We start from the raw sequence: 17,170 nt of genomic DNA, 5'->3' as shown, positions 1-17,170 counted from the left end.
GTCCGTCCGTCCGTTCCTCCGTCTGTCTGTCAGGCTGCCGGGGAGGGCAGGCAGGCGTGCCGGGGGCGCGGCGGGGCACCGTTCCCCGCAGCCTTCAGGCCGCTCTCCCTGCGTGGGGGCAGGCGGCTGCCGCCGTAGCGCCCGGGCCGCAGGGACGGCCTCTGCCAGAGTGCTGCCGTTGGGACTCCTTGCCGGAGCTGCGTGATGAGATTCGCCATGGAAGCGGAAAGCAGCTCCAGCCTGAGCCAGGACTCCCTGGCGAGTCTCAGGGCGGGCGACGTGCTCATTCACTCCACAGGCGTCCGCAGGGAGAAGGCCGGTGAGGCTGTGGCGGGAGCTGGTGGCCCTATGAAGAAGGTGACGATCGCTGTCAAGAAGCTGCGTGAAGTGCTTTCTCCCTGCCAGGCGGCTGACGCGGCTTTGGCTGAAGAGGGAACACCCGGCCTTCCTCCGGCCTTGGTAGCCAGCGGGGCTCCGTGCGGGGCAGCGAGCCGGGGCACCCCCCGCAGCGCGGCACCAGGTGCGTGATTACCGGGGGTGTCCAGCTTAGGCTTGAGGTAAAATCGCCGTGTAGTGTTCTTCAGCCATGGAATGGTTTTATAATTAAGGATTTTTTTTGTACTCTGGTACGGCAAATAGCAGCAGCCTTTTCAAAAGTTGCGTTTGTTTATTGTTTTCCCAGACTTTGTTTTGCACGCAAAAAGAGGCTTGTGCAGGGTGAGCTGGTCAGTCAGAGCTCCGTTCACAGAACTCCAGATTCCTAGTCCAATTAAATTAGGCAGTCATCGTCTTTATCAGAAAAATTATGACCATCATCATGACATTTCACAAATATACGAGGCAGGAAGGTTTTAGGCAGCATCAGAGGATGAAACAGCCTACATGGGCAGGGGCCTAAAGAAGAAAGTTAAGAAGATGGATGCCTTTCCAGTGTGTCACAGTTTTTAATGCAGTTTGTAGCTCATCTTTTTAGACACCATATGTATCTCTTCAATTTTATGCCCAGAGTACAGTCAGCAAGCAAATCTGTGTGTAACAGAATATTGTTCCTGCCAATAGACAACTCTTGAGTAGTCCCAATATTTGAGCCTTCTTTGTGTTTTCATGGAATTTTGTGAATTATTTTGTGGTTTTATACTGGAAGAGAGATCAAAAGTCTTTTAAACACTTCTCTTCCTTCTCTGCTTCTTTAAAGATGATACTTTTCTGGAGAGCTTGAGCCAGTAGATGTTCAAGCTATAGCTGTACAGTCTTGCCTTTTTAAAGCAGTGTTCTGAGAAAGTCATTCAGTTCTAGTCTTTTTTAATTTGCAGAGTTTTGGAGGCTTTCTGGAACAACACGAGTTTCAGAGCTGGTCAGTTAAACAACTATTAAAAAAACTCCTAGGAAAAAAAAACAAATTTCCCTACTGTCTACCATAACTTTAAATTCTACTTGTTAAAGTGATTTTTCTTCCCTTGTAGTCTTGAAAAAACAAACCAACCAACCAACCCTATCCCTCCTAAACCCCACCTGCTGGACACAAACAACATATACTGGTCAGCTGCCTGTACCAGTGAAGCTCACATGGATGAGGAAACAAAATGAAAAAAATAAATTGCATTATTTTCTGTAATTTTTTAAAAAATTATTTGTAGTAGTATTAAGTAAATAATTTTAAGTCTTTTTTTTAATAGAATGAGACTGTAGTGATGTACTGTGTACTCTTCAAATTCAAAACCGAAACACTCTGGAGTGCTTACCTAGTCAGATAGAATATTCATTTTATTTCCGTAAAATATGTATAAATTACAGTCTTTGGGGAAGGGATTTTGGTCTTTTTGGGGTCAAGGTTCAAACAGCTTCAAAAGACGTTATTATAGCTTTGGGAAGACATATCAGTCTCTGACATAGCTAAAATGTGTACTGTCCTCAGTGTCCTTCTTCTGCAAGATATGTTATCATAGAATTCTAATTGTCTCTCTAGACAAGTAACTTTCTGTGTTCCTACGATCTTTAGACTTGCGTTTGAGCTAGTCATTGCCAATTTTTTTTTAATGCTCTGTTTTTCAAAGACTTTTTCATATATTGTAAAACAAGTCTATAATCCAGGCTCATGGAATTCATTAATGTTTGCAAGCTTCAGCTTGACAGCTGTGGTCATTTGTGTTGTGAAAGTCATTTTGCTTAGATATTCAAAAATACAGGTAGAGGAAATGTTGAGATTTGGGTTAGTCAAGGTATACTGAAAATGCATGACAAATTATTATGACCACAGTAAAACTGCTTTTATTTTAGGAGTCCTGAGTGCTAAAGGACATCCAGAACATCTGCTTTCAGTAGAAAATTCTACAGAGCCCGTGTCTTTATCACAAATGGTAAGAGAAGTTACTGTTGCTTCCTGCAATCCTGAACTAAGAGAATGGCATTTTTCTCAAAAAGTTGCAGCTCTTGCAAAAGCATGGCAAATCTTTGGCTCAGCTTCTGCACAGTAACTGTGCAGCTGCTTTCCTCTTCGAGTTGCTGCTAATATGCTATTAATGCTGCAGTGTTTGGAGGAGCTTTGTTTTCTGTACTGCTACCTGTTGCATAATTAATACCAAGGCTTGTTTTTAAATTTTAGTGTAACTCTTCCTTTGAAAAGGCGGTTACACATGGCACAATATTTGGTAAAAACCCTGAAACTTTTAGTAGATTTTCTTTTTTTTTCTCTTCATATCATAGATAGTGAAATGGACATTAGTTTATATGGAACTCTTTAATGCTTACAATTAAAAGGCTTATTTCCCTTTGATTTGTTTGTTGTGCCTTACATAGAGTGGAAACATAGGGCATCCACATGGTGCTAAGCATGCATGAGGATAAAATTAATCTATGCTGTGGAAGGATTGCAGCAACGTCTCTGCATGGCTCAAAGTAGACCTAGTGAGCCGAACAAAAGCCTCAAAAGTATGGTGGAGTACTCCACCATCAAATAAGGTTAAGTAAGAAATTTTTACCTTCCTAACCTGCCTTTATGACTCCTCATAGACTTTGACTCTTCATGGATTCCACTTCAAGAAAATTCAGCTCTGTCCCTTCAGTTCCACAGTCAGTGTTATGAGTGCTTAATTCTGTGTGTATGGGTAATCCTGAATTGTTTGGGATTAGCAACTTGTATAAACTTAAAAACATGTAGTTTCACTACTACTTCTTTGGCCATAAATGAGGACAATATGCTTAATCAGCACTTAGAATATGTACTTCTAATTTGAATTGTGTTTCTAGGGTTTTTGTCCCTAAAATGGCATGTGAGTTCTTGACTGCAAAGTCCAGATGATTCTGCGGTAGAGATCTTAACATGTTTTCTTCCAAGACCTTGTGGTAGTGTGTGGAGATGCTTACATTTGTGTTTTCAGCGATTCTATCCGCTTCTAAAATTTTGGCCCCTGATACCAGAGGCTTTGATATATGCTTTTCTGCTCTTCCTGTTCTGAAGGATTATCCTAGAGAAGCTGCAGTACAAGAAGATCCTTCACTGCTACTGGAAGATAGCAGAAGGCCTGCAGGTGAGACACATCGATGTACTGCTACAGCCCCTTTTTTGTAAGAAAACTGATTAGTTGGAGGAAAAGGGAGCTTTAATTTTATCTTAGGTATTTTTCTTTAATATAGAAGCTTTTGAGTGCAAATATTCAAAGGTTTCTTTGATAAAAAAACAATAATTGTAATTTACATTCTTAAATCTTGCAAATTTCACTTCAGTCTTGCTAGCATTATACTAGCTTATGTAGCTCTTGTGATTAACTGAGAGGGACTTCTACCAGTGCACCAGAATGATGAGATTCCTTTTGCTAATCGAACTATTCATGTCTCTGAATAGAGAATTCTGGGGGGGACACAGCTTGTTTGGATGCATTTACCTGTTGTGAGTAGTTGTACTACAAATGCATATTTTTCTGCAAGCAACCTACACCATAAAAAGTATGTTTTTAATCCTTGAGAATCTAAGAAATCACATTGTTGATGCCTTTTCCTTTAACTTCTGAATCTGCCAGTCAGTTTCAGTCAGATTTGGCGAAGTGGAGACTTTTTAAAGAAAATACACTTCTGCAGGTTTCTTGGATATCTGTGGCTGTGTAGAGGAAAGAAACACAAATCAATACCCCCATCTAAGGCCAAAAATCCATACTTTAGTTTCCTCTTTTACACTCACAGAGGCAGCAGCTAGCTGGCTTATCAGCATGTGTGTACTAGCTGTGTGTAGTCAGCAGCAGAGAAACACCGAACCTGCCACATCTCAGGTTGTTACCTCTGCCCAGCAAACAGTAGATGAAGGAGAGCCTGCAATCCTTTTAGCAAAATTTAAAGCTATTAAGAAAATTTGTTGTAATTTATGATGACTGCGGGGAAATATTCATATCACAGTTATGGGGTTTTTTAATTAAGTTTTTTTCAAGTTAGAATTTTCAGGGTTTTATTGAACAGGTTGTTTGAGCTCAAGTTACTGTTTATATATTTATGGGCTCAAGCCATGCCAGGGGAGGTTTAGATTGGATATTAGGAAAAATTTCTTCATGGAAAGGGTAGTCAAGCATTGGAACAGGCTGCCCAGAGAGGTGGTGGAGTCCCCATCCCTGGAAGTGTTCAAAAAACGGGCAGACGTGGCACTCTGGGACATGGTTTAGTGGGCATGGGGGTGTTGGGTTGATGGTTGGACTGATGATCCTAGAGGTCCTTTCAAATCTTAATGATTCCTAGTTTTTACTTTCATTATAAATAATCCAGCCACCAAGCCAGGAAACGTGAAATTGCTACTCTCCCCTTAATTGGTTTAGTGGTGGAGTTGGTAGTGTTAGGTTACTGGTTGGACCGGATGATCTTAAAGGTCTTCTCCAACCTAAACAGTTCTGTGATTCTGTGATATGGCATTTTTCTCCAAATTTTATGAAGGTAAGATATTGTCATTTTCACAGCATACCAGAATACATTTTATTGATACCAACATTCAATACCAGATAAAAGTGTGTTAAATGAAGCCTACCCTTACTCTCATCATGATTTAAGTCTGCTACTTAGTGAAGGGAAACAATTTGTTATTGCAGTAGATAATGTGGTTTGTGCAGGCAACAGATTTTTCCCAGCAAAATTGTGCATGTTCTTGAAATAATGCTTTGTGTCTACCGCTAAAATAGACATTTTGTGTCAGTTAACCTGACAAAGTATATTTTATGTCCTTCGCCGCAGATGATGTTTTTATTTCTCAATATGCTACTGGCCAGAAAGAGGCTTTGAGAGCGGTGTTAAAGCAAAAGTAAGTATACGTTGTTGTTAGTATCCGAGCTGTTCTGTTTCTGTACAGATACACTACTATGCTACTTCTTCAGTTTCTGCCAAAATGCATAGCTGGTAAGGAAAAAGTATTCTTTATTGTTCTCTGTTAGTATTCTTTTTCTGTATGTGAAGGTGCTTTCAGTTTATTTTATCATTCAGAGCTCACTGGGGTATCTTGTTTCTTTTACATATTTTTGGTAATGCCTTTAGACTATTTGAATTAATGATTTCATGATACAAGAATCAGGCAAGATCTGCTCTGATAGATAATTCATTTTGTGTGAAAACTCTATGATATTTTGTAAAGACAGATAAGGACACATGCTGTTTATCCGTAGGCTGGAAATCTTGAAGATGGGAAATTGAGTTGAACTGCTACTAGTACACTGAACTTTGCAAAATACAACCTGTAAACATATTCTTTGTTGCGGTTGCAGTCATCACAGGGAAATGCCTTTTATCTTAGAATCTGTAACAATCCTGAGAAATTTCCCATGTCATGCTAAAAGATGAGAATAAAATTAGTTCTCGGGCATCAAGAGCTTCAAGGAGAAATGCTTGTATCAGTGTTGATACCAATGCTGCATGTGGGAAATCATTTGCTTGGAGGGGATATGGAGAAAACAATGCTATTTACAGGTACTTGTTTATTTTTGTAGAACTCAAAATACTCCTGTACTTAAGGAGGTGAAGGTACAGCTCTTAGGAAATGCCTTCACAGAGAAAAAGGAAAGTGTTGGTCAAGACAGCAGGTCAACACAGAGGGAAGGTGATTCTGCAACAACCATCGCAGCAGCAACTGCTGCTGCCATTGCTACTACAGCTCCACTTCTTAAAGTAAGTAGCTTGTGGTGATATTAGTTCTTTGTCCGCTTAAAATAGTAGAAGTTGAAATTGTTGGTAGTTGAGCCAGAGAGACTGACTGTGTCTGCTTATTGTTTTCTATGTGTTAGTAATCTGAGACTTACTGACCAATGTACCAGAGAGAACTAATTTGGTTTTGGCTAAATAGGCAAATGGACAGAGACCATCTGATTTATCTTTTAGAAGAATTTCACAGTGTTGCTAAACCACCAAACGTTAAGGCTAACTAGGATTTTCTTTGTTTCTTTTGGGAAGTAAATAATTCCATGATGATGGGAAGGATGTTTTGATCTCTTCATGCTTGCACCTCTTTTGCAGTAAGGGGTTTTTTTCCCTTTTTTTTTTTTTTTTTTTTCTCCAGGTTCAAAGTGAATTGGAGGCAAAAGTTAACTCAGTTTCAGCATTACTTCATAAACTGCAGGAGACAGACAGACAGCTGCAGCGTGTTGCTGAATGGCAAACAAATACAAAGACTCAACATGAGAAGCCCCCCTGTCATGAAAGGGTCAGTGAGCTTGAAAAACAAATGAATGCTTTCATGGTGCAACGGATTCAGCATTTGGAAAAGTTACAGGAGCAACAAATGAATATTCAGGTATCTAAGTAGCAATGTAGAAGCTTTAGCTTAATAATTTCTTCTGTGTCTCAGTGTTAATGTCATAATAATTTGGATTATATCGTAGTACAAGATCTAGTAGCCAGCACATGAGCTTAGAGCTTTTTGGGAAAAGTTTTACTTCTGGTTCTGTCCCAGATATCCGCTCCCCTCCCCCCCATAATTTTTGTGTCTGTGGAAAGTAAATGCAGAAATTGTGAAGTGTTCTCATTCCCACTAAGAAATTGTTTAGAACTTTGTTAACTGAAGAAACTTTTATTTAATAAGTAGCCATTCAGATTAAAAATCTAAGAACAGTTATAAATTGTTTCTTTGGAGAGTCCTGCATGCTTTTTGCAAGACAGAATAATATCCAAGCGTGTCTGTGTTCCGAGGTGGTTGTAAATGAGTTTTTCCCCCAATAGCATGTCAAAATCTGATTAATATGATTACATGGCAAGTGTTCATGCTTAAGGTTTTACCTGGGGAAAGTAAAGCATATCTTGTCTCTTAGTCTCATCTCATTAGCTCTGCAGTCAATGCGGGTGGCTTATGGCAAGTTCCCGTACCTTCCTCCAGTCTCATGACAAAACAGTCCGAGAAGCCAGAACAGCGATTGCTTCCTAACAGAGTGTCTTCATGTCAGAGGGGTTTGTTTCCTTCCAGTGGTCCACCTGCCCAAGGTGAAGACAAATTCTTAATATCTTACTTCCAGTGTTAGTTTTGCATAAATTTTGTTTCCATTAATATTGGATTGTACCTCACATCAGTAATGACTCGTAAACATTTCTTCTGTATAATTGATTTTATTGCCTAACATACTATATAACATATACCACTTACTCTGAAAATGTTTCAGTTTAAATTAAAGTGAGAGTTGGGTATTTACTAACTGCTTAGTCTGCACCAAGAGGGTCCTAGACTTATCCTAAAGTCATCTTATTGAGAAGTAATCTACGTGGAAGCTTGTAATGAGCTACCTTATACTATGGCTGGGGTTTTTTTGATCCCTTTATAATAGCGCTTGTAAGTATGAAACTTTCTTCCTGTCTACTTTTTAACTAGTTCTGTAATGTTTTGCATTTTTGTGAAAAATTCATAATGTTGGCATATCTTTTTTCTAGATTTGTTTTCCTATAAAGAAAATTGTTAACATCTAAATAACGTTAATTTTTTTTCCCCCTAAAGCATATTCAAGCCAATATCAAAGTCATGGCATTCATACACAAAAATCTCCTCTAAAGACACCAGTTCCTCGGAGATACGCTCCAGAACCTGTATCAAAAAATGTGAAAATCTCAAAGAAAGAAAACCTTGTAACAGAAAAGGAAAATGTTCCCAAATCCACATGTGGTGAAGGTACTGTGAAAAAGACTCTCCTGTCCTCCACTGGCATGAATAGTATGGCCATAGGTTTACTTTGTGTGGTCCTCACCTAATCGCAGCTGTTGGGTTGCTGGCATGTAAATACGTATATTCAGAATATTTGAAAGTACATTTGGGAAGAGTTAATTTTGTGGATAAGTCACTTTACTCTCAACTAACTAAACACTTAATGACAGTACTGATCTAACCTATAGTGTCTGGACATGATTGCTCACTGAAATGTTTTCTCAGGTGGAAAATTGAATGACCATTCATTGTGAGGTTTAAGGAGATCATATACAATAATGAAAAACTTGGGATCTACTCAATAACTTAGTCATTATCATTGGTTGAATTGATTTCCGTGCCCCCCCCCCCCCCCCCCCAAAAAAAAAAAAAACCCATGCATTCATAGGGCCTCTAGGCCATCGTAATGAAAATAGTATCTGTAAAGCAAAGGATTTAATTTTCTTTTACTGCTTTTGATGAGTTTAGTGGCATGAAAATCCATTTTGAAGATTTCATCAAAAAATAAAGCATCTTTTTTTAGCTGGTTGTGTCTAGAATTGCTTGAGGATCTAAGACTGAGGAAGAACATTTAAAAGATCCAGCCATTGTACTCTGTCAAGGACAGAATGCCTGTTTGTGTCTTCATCAGATCCTTCTCAGACTGCTGCTTCTATCTCTTTTTTTACAAAGCTGTCACGTATTCCTATTGTTCCGTGGGTCCAAGAATAAATGAAACGAGACAAAGGAAGGAACAAATCCGTGACATTATGGACAGAATGTTTCTCTGTGACTCAGTTAATTGCCGTCAGTTTCATTCATCTGTTTTCTGACTTTGCTAATGTAAAGCACTCATAGTACGATAGATTAGCGTGAGTGGTTTTCTGTGACTTGTCTGAAGTAAATCTGTATTTTAAAATGTGAAAAATTATTTTTACTATCCTTGGTGATTATTATATAATGGTGAAATATCTGGAAAGGAAAAAGAAGTATTAAATATATTGAACAAACTTAACAGTAAATGTAACCTTCTTTTTTTCTGCGTTAGGTGAGGGGAGACTTCTTGAGCATATTCTGAATTCTCAAGAAATGCCACTGAGGCAAACTGAGTTTTCTGAGAAGGCAACATTAAACAGTAATAAAATGAGCCGGCATTCTGAGAGAGACAGGTAAATAAACGTAACAATCTCAAATCAAGGAAGATTTTTTTGTTTGTTTTAATGAAATTGAGAAAAGTGTATTAGATATTGATGGTGTAATAGAGTCACTGGCATGGTCCTTGAGACTGACAAAGGTGTGCTTGAAGTGAAACACTGGAGCCCTGGTATTTCTGTGCTGCTTTTTGCATTTTTGTTATACTGAAGGTAGGTGAAAGCTCGTTGCTAAGGATAGTTCCTAACGCCTTTCTCAGAGGTCAGTGGGTGGGTGTCACTTGGCGTGCTTTCCTGTCCTCTGAGGATATTTCTTCTATTGCAGCAGCTTGTGGAGTAGTGTTAGGGAGCCAGCTATACAGGCGTTGTGTTAAAGGAGAATTGCCCTTGTCAGTGCGACTCCAAGCTGCCTGCTTATGGGAGCTATATGAGAAAACTGTGGGAAGGAGCAGCATCAGCCTACCGGTTTCTAAGCTTTAGAGTGAGTTAGGAAATTTTTTTAGCCTGAAACATATTTTCCCCAGGCAATAGTTTGATGTCATAATTGCACTAACATAATGAGAAACAGCTACATGGATACTGTCTTATGATAGTCTAGACAAAAATATTAATTGCTTCAAATGGAAAGGTATCCAAAGTTTAAATGCTCCTCTGTTAGATCTGAATTTTAGATGTAATTTCACTGTTCAAAATACAAGGATACAGCTCAAGGTGTTAAGTGGTAAACAGAGAAAAGCCAATAACCTGTCTTTAACCTCAGGTGAAAAAACAAATTCCATTTTATATAAAGGTTTGGTATTCTTGTGCTTTAAATTCATGCTCAGTTTCAAAGCTGGCTACTTTCTTGGGCCACATGAGGAGCCATGAGACTTAATCAGGAGTGTTTCTCCCATCAGGCAGACTGCTTTGCGTACAGACTCGTTCCCCGCTTTTGAAAGCTCCTTCCAAAATTGCAGTTCAATTGAGAAAACGGTGAAAAAGGCAGATGATTTACTTCAAGATCTTGGCCAGTTGAGAAGAGAAATGCACGACATGCTACAGGTAAAGTCCGTGTTATCAGAATGACCAAGAGTTTGAATAAGGGGAATAAAAAATGTGGAGAAAAACTTAAGAGGTCTGGTATCAGTAAAAGAGTTACCTTTGCTTCTACCTCAGTAAAAAGACTGACATTTGTTTACAATTACTTGAAATATTGCAGTCTTTGTATGTGGCTTTGAGCCTGAGTAATGTCTCAAGGACTATGCAATGGACTAGACTGTAGAGGCTCTTACTGCCATTCTACCGAACATAAAACAGGTTAAAAAAAAAAAAAAAAGTTGTATTTATTGGTTTGTTTTAAGGTTTCAGATATTTTCAGTGCCTGTTTTCTGCTTGCTCTCTTCCCGTGATACCAGAGGTACAGAGCTGATGTAACATTCCCATTTGGGAAAGAACAATGTTCTATTTATCTGCAGTCAACTTCAGGGATGACTTAAGCTACTTCCTTTCTTATTTTGCCATTTCTTTTTGTAAAGAGTGCTGTTTCCAAAGAATTGCCTGCCATACATCATTGTATTGGTTCTCACGTTAATGATTTTGTACCTTTGGTGCTAGAACAGTTGTGTGCTGGCAACCTGTAACTTGTATCTGGCTTTTGAAAATTGAAGCTTTTATCTGTTTGTTAAACTGTAAACTTGCATGTGGAAGCAAGGTATACCTGATCTGCTGTGGTCCTCTCTGTTCTTGTAAATGTAAGCAGTGGGAAAGAAGACAGACTTGAGTATCCACAGGTTTGTGAATTGGCTTGGAACATAATAGATTTGATCTGATTAGTTTGTTTCTGTGGTTGAAGGTTTCAGCTGGCATATTTCCCTAAAAATACTGTGTATGACGTGCCAGTTATTTGTTACTGTATCTTTAGAAAACATGGCTTCATCTATCATATCTTATAGTATAGCTGATGCATTATTTCATAGATTTTGTGAGATATTAGTGGATTGCACATTTAACTGTTCTTACTAGTAAAGAGAACCGATGCCCTGTGCCCCATTTATGTTGCAAGTATTTGCTTACCACTATTCCCACTATTCAGCTTACACTGAGTAACATACCTTAGTATAGGCAGAACAGGACAAGATGGGAGAAGGAATGGCAGGTGAGAAAGGCACAGTTGACATAAATAGATTCAAATATCTTCTTTCTTATGAAAAAGGTCAATAGGAAGACAGAGATGATGACTTAAGCAAATGTGGAGTTGGGTCAATTACGTACTTAGCTATTGACTTCTCATCTTTGAGAGATAGAGTGAGAAAACAAATGCTTGGGATAAATGACTGCCAGCTTTGTCATACAAGCCAGTGAAAGGCCTGAATTAGCTGAGATAGGTTGAGATGGAACAGAAGGTGGTGCTCTAATCCAAAAGAAGCGTGTCGTGTGATTTAGTAGTTCACAAGGTATTCATTGTGCTCACTTCAATTGATCAAATACCTAGATTTTACTTGGACGATCTGTCTTTAGATAAGTTTCAACAGCTCTTCTTCTGTCTTTTTAGGAGGCAAATTCATGGAAATCAGACATGAATGATCTTATTAAGGTATACCTTGAATTCTTATGTTTTTGTTGTGGTTTTTTTTTAATACTGTAACCCTGAAACAGCTTTGAATATGCTGGCAATGCGATAACACTAGAGTAACTATTGCATACCTGTATTTTTTTGAAAAAGTTGCTATTATGTACAGGTTACACTACTTAAATTAAGATTTAACTTGTTCTTTGACTTGTCTTATTCAATCTTAGGGAGCTATCTTGAGTGAATAATACAAATGTCTGGCAGAAAGCTGCCGCCTCAAAATGGGCATGGTGTGGACTGCTAATACTGTTACTGTTTCATGATCTAACTGGCAAGTCTGCATCATTTTACGATTGAACATGTATCTATATCTTAGATTTTTTCACAAATTTCACCTGTCTTATTGAACTAGTGTTTGTCAAACAGTTTCATTTAAAAATGAGAACGTATATAAAATTGGTAAATAATTTGGTGTATTGTCCTTTTTTCACTAGACAAAACCAAAGTCCTGGGATCAGTGTGTTGATTTCTGTTTTATGTTCATTGTGCTTTGGCAGTACACCTGTTGGAACATAAAACTTTTGTTTAATTCTGATTTGATAAAAGCCAAAACTGGTTTTTGATCTGTGAGATTTTTTTCTGTTCATTCAGTTAATGCTTTCAGAGTCTACTCAAGTTCGGGTATTTTGGTTTTGTTTTGGGGTTTCTTTTCCTTATCACTTTAAAATTTTTTTTTCTTCCTTTCTGGAAAATGAAGCACTCTGTTTGGGGCCCTCTGGGTTTCATCAAGAGTGTGAGAATGAATGTGAGAACTATAGCTGTGTGGCTCCTTGTTTCCTGTGTACCTGTGTCCCTTCCTTTTCTATTTAGCAGCTAATATATGCTCGATTTTTATCTCTGTGAAAGGGTTCTGCAAAGTAAAAGCCTAATAGTTGCTTCATTGTTTCTTATAGAAAGTAAAAATCAGGGAAAGGGGAAGAGGATCATGGTGCTGTTGAGGGGTTTGTTTTGTTGTTGTGGCTTAACCTGGTAGGCAGCTAAACACCACACAGCCGTTCGCTCACTCTCCCCCTCCCCCGTGGGATGGGGAAGAGAATTGGGAAAAAAAAAAAGTAAAATTCATAGTTGAAATAAAGACAGTTTAATAGGACAGAAAGGGAAGGGAAAATAATAATAATATACAAAACAAGTGATGCACAATGCAATTGCTCACCACCCGCCGACCAATACCCAGACAGTCCCCGAGCAGCGATCGCTGCCCCCCAGCCAACTCCCCCCAGTTTCTATACTGAGCATGACGCCGTATGGTATGGAATAGCCCTTTGGGCAGTTTGGGTCAGCTGGCTTGGCTGTGCCCCCTCCCAGTTTCTTGGGCGCCTGGCAGAGCATGGGAAGCTGAAAAAGTCCTTGGCTAGTGTAAGCAGTACTTAGCAACAACTGAAACATCATAGAATCATTTAGGTTGGAAAAGACCTTTAAGATCATCAAGTCCAACTGTTAGCCTAGCACTGCCAAGTCCACCCTAAACCGTGTCCCTAAGTGCCACATCTACATGTCTTTTAAAAATACCTCAAGGAATGGTGACTCAACCACTTCCCTGGGAAGCCTGTTCCAATGCTTGATAACCCTTTCAGTGAAGAAATTTTTCCTAATAAATTTTGCTGGAGCATGTCCAAAGAAGAGCAAGTAAACAGTGTGTTATCAGCATTATTCTTATACTAAATCCAAAACACAGCACTATGCCAGCTACTAGGAAGAAAATTAACTCTATCCCAGCTGAAACCAGGACAGTTGTTAAAATGTACATATATTGCTTGGCGTTTCCTGGGATAGACTGATGCCAAATGAGTGTATTTAGAGGACTTTTGGTTTTTATTATGCTTTTACTTATACTGAAATACTGTTACATGGAGAGATTTGCATGCAATACTTTATGTGTCTGATTGTCATCTTTTCACACGCTTATTTGCTTCATTAGCATTGCTTCTCATACATTATGTTATTTCACATTTTGAGAGCTTTTGGGTGCATTTCCATTTGCTTAACTTTTAAATATATTCGCAACATACTGAATGTTCTTGAGTAATTGAAGTTGGTGATAGTACACGTGGAAGATATTTCATATGATGTGTACTGATTTGATCATTGATTAATAGGAATTCTGATCAGTGTGTAGAAAATTGAAATTACAATCTCTGATTAAAAGCTAGCATTTCTGTTTCAATTTTAGTCAAAAAAACCTACTGTTGCATCTGATCTTCCTGAACATCATCAGCTCAATAAACCATCCATCCTTCAAAATGTTAAAGTGCCAAAATCTATGCTGAGGGATGCTGAAAGGATTTTGAGAGGAGTTCAAAACAATAAAAAAGTTCTTGAAGAAAATTTGGAAGCTGTTATTCGCGCAAAAGACGGGGATGCCATGTATACTTTTATTAACGCCTTGACTACAAACAGGTTAGACCCTATTAGTCAGTGCTTTGTGTGACTACTCATTGTATGTGCTCACCTCTTATGAACTCTTTCAATTTTTTTAATTCTGTGCATTGAAGAACTAGTGCAGTTCCCTGAAAAAAGTATTTATTGATTCTTCTTTGCGATCATGAGATGATTCTCTTGAATGTCAAATTTCGACCCTCCTGATGTGAATTGAATTTTTGGAGGGATACCTCTTACTTCTTGGTATGATCTATGCTCTAGAACTTAAATCTAAATTCTGAGACTCCAGCATCTGGACAAACTGCTCTCCTGTCATGACAAGGGGGCATATAGCTTTTTATAGACAAACTTGCATTAATAGGAAAGTTAAGCAGTAATTTCATAATTCTAAACAGAAGAGGCTTCATTAACCTTTATATGTTATTAGTCATCCTACAGCAGATCTTTGGCTTTTGAACTTTTGCTTAGTTGTGTTAAATGCTCCTGCTTGAATCATAATGAAAGTTTTCCTATTAAAATGCTCCTTAATCTTATGTTTTCCTGAAGAGGGTAACTATTCTCTTGGTTTTTTCAGGCATGATACCTGCTATCATTATCTTTTAGAGGAAGTAGTACTTTTTGTCATCTGCTTTTTGTCTTTTGAGTTGGAATGGTTTTCTTGCCTTGTTTTTTCAGTTTTGGATCAAAATAGGAACTGACACATGGCTGCCACTTACTCATAGATGTTTGTAATAATGACAGTATATACAAGCAGGGGGTGGGGTTTGCAGGTGGCATTATAAGACAGATTTAGGTTTGGGAAACTCGGATAGGGTATGCTTAGTGCCTTTTGGAGACTGTAGGGATATATAACCTTACTGTCTCTGTGTTCTGGGTTTCTCTTTTTATAGTGTTTATAGGTCACTACTTTCCCAGGAACAAATCTGTGCAATCTAGGATGCACTGACCTAAAATAGTTCTTTCTTCTATTTCAGAGATGTATTGGAAGAGATTCGTATCAGAAAGACTGTGGATGAGTGGATTAAGGCAATCAGTGTAGAAATCCAGGTATGGCTGGAAAAAATGAGTTTTGCATTATATTTTTCCACCTTACGTTGTTCTTTCACATCAGTAGTCAAACATGCTTCACTCACAACTTGAAAACATGAAAAAACTGCTTATGCTATATTATATGCTTTATTATGCTATAATAAAACACCTCTGTTTTTAAACTTTCATTGCTTAATGAAAGTCACTGGTCACAGTTGCTGGCTAACATGAAAAACAGGCCATTTCTCAGAACTTCAAAGTTATCCACAGACTCTTCTGATAGCCTTGAAGATAAAATCTCCTTTTATTACATTTCTGTTTTATCTTTAGGCAGAAATGGCAAGAAATGATTTGGAACAAGTGAAATATGATCAAAAGGTCCCATGGATCAAGAGAGCCCAAAACATCAAGGCTATGAAGACCAATAAAGAAATTAAAGGAAAAACTCAAAAAATCCAGGGATGCTCGACAAAGAAGCCTTTATCTGCAGCTAAGCCATTGCAGGAGCAAGCAGAAGACGACATAAGCAAACAGAGGTTTAGAGCTTACTTTTCTTCTGAAAGTTTGCAGAGGAAAGAAAAAAGGGCAGCTGTGAGTTCCCAAGTAGTTGGTTTCTTTTTTGGTAATGACTGCTATGCTTTAGATTGTAGTATTCGTGTGAAAAATTGTTTGTATGTATAACTGTAATAATTTTAAATGAAAGTGATAGCCCTGTTCTGTGGATTTCTGTTGTCAGAATTGTCCTTGTTTTCATGTGCTGTAGAAGCCTAAGCTGAGTATGTATAACAATACAGAATTCATTGTTGTATCATCAATTTGTCAGCACCTGCTATTTTGTTCAGCTGTTAGTAAGCTTCTTGTGTGTATTCTGTATGCGTAAGTTTTCATGTGTGCTTGCAATTTATACTGTTTGTTGTAGAACTTCTTTTTTCCTTTTTGCCACATTACTGACATGTTCAAATTTTCATACATGAGGAATTGTAAATGACTTTTTTTTATTTTTTTTTTTATTGTGTGTGTCAGGGACCTGTGAATGGAAGTGCAGTGGTACAAAATGAAGATTATCTGTGTCAAGTTTATGGGAAACCAATTTACCAGGGCCATCGTAGCACACTTAAAAAAGCGCCATATCTGAGATTCAACTCTCCCTCTCCCAAATCTAAACAGCAAAGGCCCAAGGTGATAGAGTGTGTTAGAGGTAAGTAATTCTTTGATGTGAACAAGGTGTTCCTTCCCAGTTTTTCTATTAGGAATTCCTTGTATAAATGAAACTATTTAATCGTAGTTTGCCTGCTCTTCAATTTAAAGCTTAAGCAACTGCAGTAGGCTTCCTAGAGAGATGGTTGATGTCCCATGCTTTGCCAGTGTTTAAGAGGAATTTGGAAAATGCCCTTAATGCTTTAACTTTTGGTCAGCCCTGAAGTGGTCAGGCAGTTGGGCTAGGTGATTGTTGTAGGTCCCTTCCAACTGAAATACTCTAAGACTAAAAAAACCCAGTAGGTTTTCAGATTTGCTTAGTGTGTATCTCACTTATTTTAGATTGTCAAATTAATACTTATTTCTAAATTTATAAACCATAGTAATATATCTTCATTGTTGCCCAAGTCTTAAACAGCTGAATTGCTACAAGTAATGACATAAGCACCTGAAAGCTGAGTGTGTTGGAAAAACTAACTCAACTTTTGATAAAGATTACTGAGAGATGTATTCTTCGTGTCAGGTTTATCCAGCCATGTCATTTAAATGATGGATTTATTCAGAGTTAAGAAATCTACTGGGAGTTGAAAAATTAAGGAAGCCTGGTATTCCATTTCCCACTTCTAATACATGAACTGAAATACGAACATTTAAATTTATGGGTATGGAGATGACATCTATTAA

The 17,170-nt window shown here is 38.2% G+C and overlaps 1 protein-coding gene across 1 annotated transcript in view; it reads left to right on the top strand.

Moving 5' to 3' along the window:
* Window positions 1-216: 216 nt before the first annotated feature.
* Window positions 217-17,170, top strand: part of KIAA0586 (KIAA0586 ortholog) — a 76,830-nt gene continuing 59,876 nt past the window's right edge. Inside the window, exons 1-15 of the mRNA XM_075711804.1 lie at window positions 217-520; window positions 2,278-2,357; window positions 3,458-3,527; window positions 5,206-5,272; window positions 5,952-6,129; window positions 6,518-6,751; window positions 7,266-7,434; window positions 7,940-8,110; window positions 9,171-9,291; window positions 10,170-10,314; window positions 11,804-11,845; window positions 14,052-14,278; window positions 15,235-15,307; window positions 15,620-15,880; window positions 16,313-16,487. Coding sequence (XP_075567919.1) covers window positions 217-520; window positions 2,278-2,357; window positions 3,458-3,527; window positions 5,206-5,272; window positions 5,952-6,129; window positions 6,518-6,751; window positions 7,266-7,434; window positions 7,940-8,110; window positions 9,171-9,291; window positions 10,170-10,314; window positions 11,804-11,845; window positions 14,052-14,278; window positions 15,235-15,307; window positions 15,620-15,880; window positions 16,313-16,487 — 2,317 coding nt within the window. The remainder of the gene's footprint in view (window positions 521-2,277; window positions 2,358-3,457; window positions 3,528-5,205; window positions 5,273-5,951; window positions 6,130-6,517; window positions 6,752-7,265; window positions 7,435-7,939; window positions 8,111-9,170; window positions 9,292-10,169; window positions 10,315-11,803; window positions 11,846-14,051; window positions 14,279-15,234; window positions 15,308-15,619; window positions 15,881-16,312; window positions 16,488-17,170) is intronic.

The sequence above is a fragment of the Pelecanus crispus genome, chromosome 6, assembly GCF_030463565.1.
Source record: "Pelecanus crispus isolate bPelCri1 chromosome 6, bPelCri1.pri, whole genome shotgun sequence".
Lineage (NCBI taxonomy): Eukaryota > Metazoa > Chordata > Aves > Pelecaniformes > Pelecanidae > Pelecanus > Pelecanus crispus.
The sequence above is the reverse complement of the archived record's forward strand: the minus strand, read 5'-3'. Positions and strand labels throughout refer to the sequence as shown.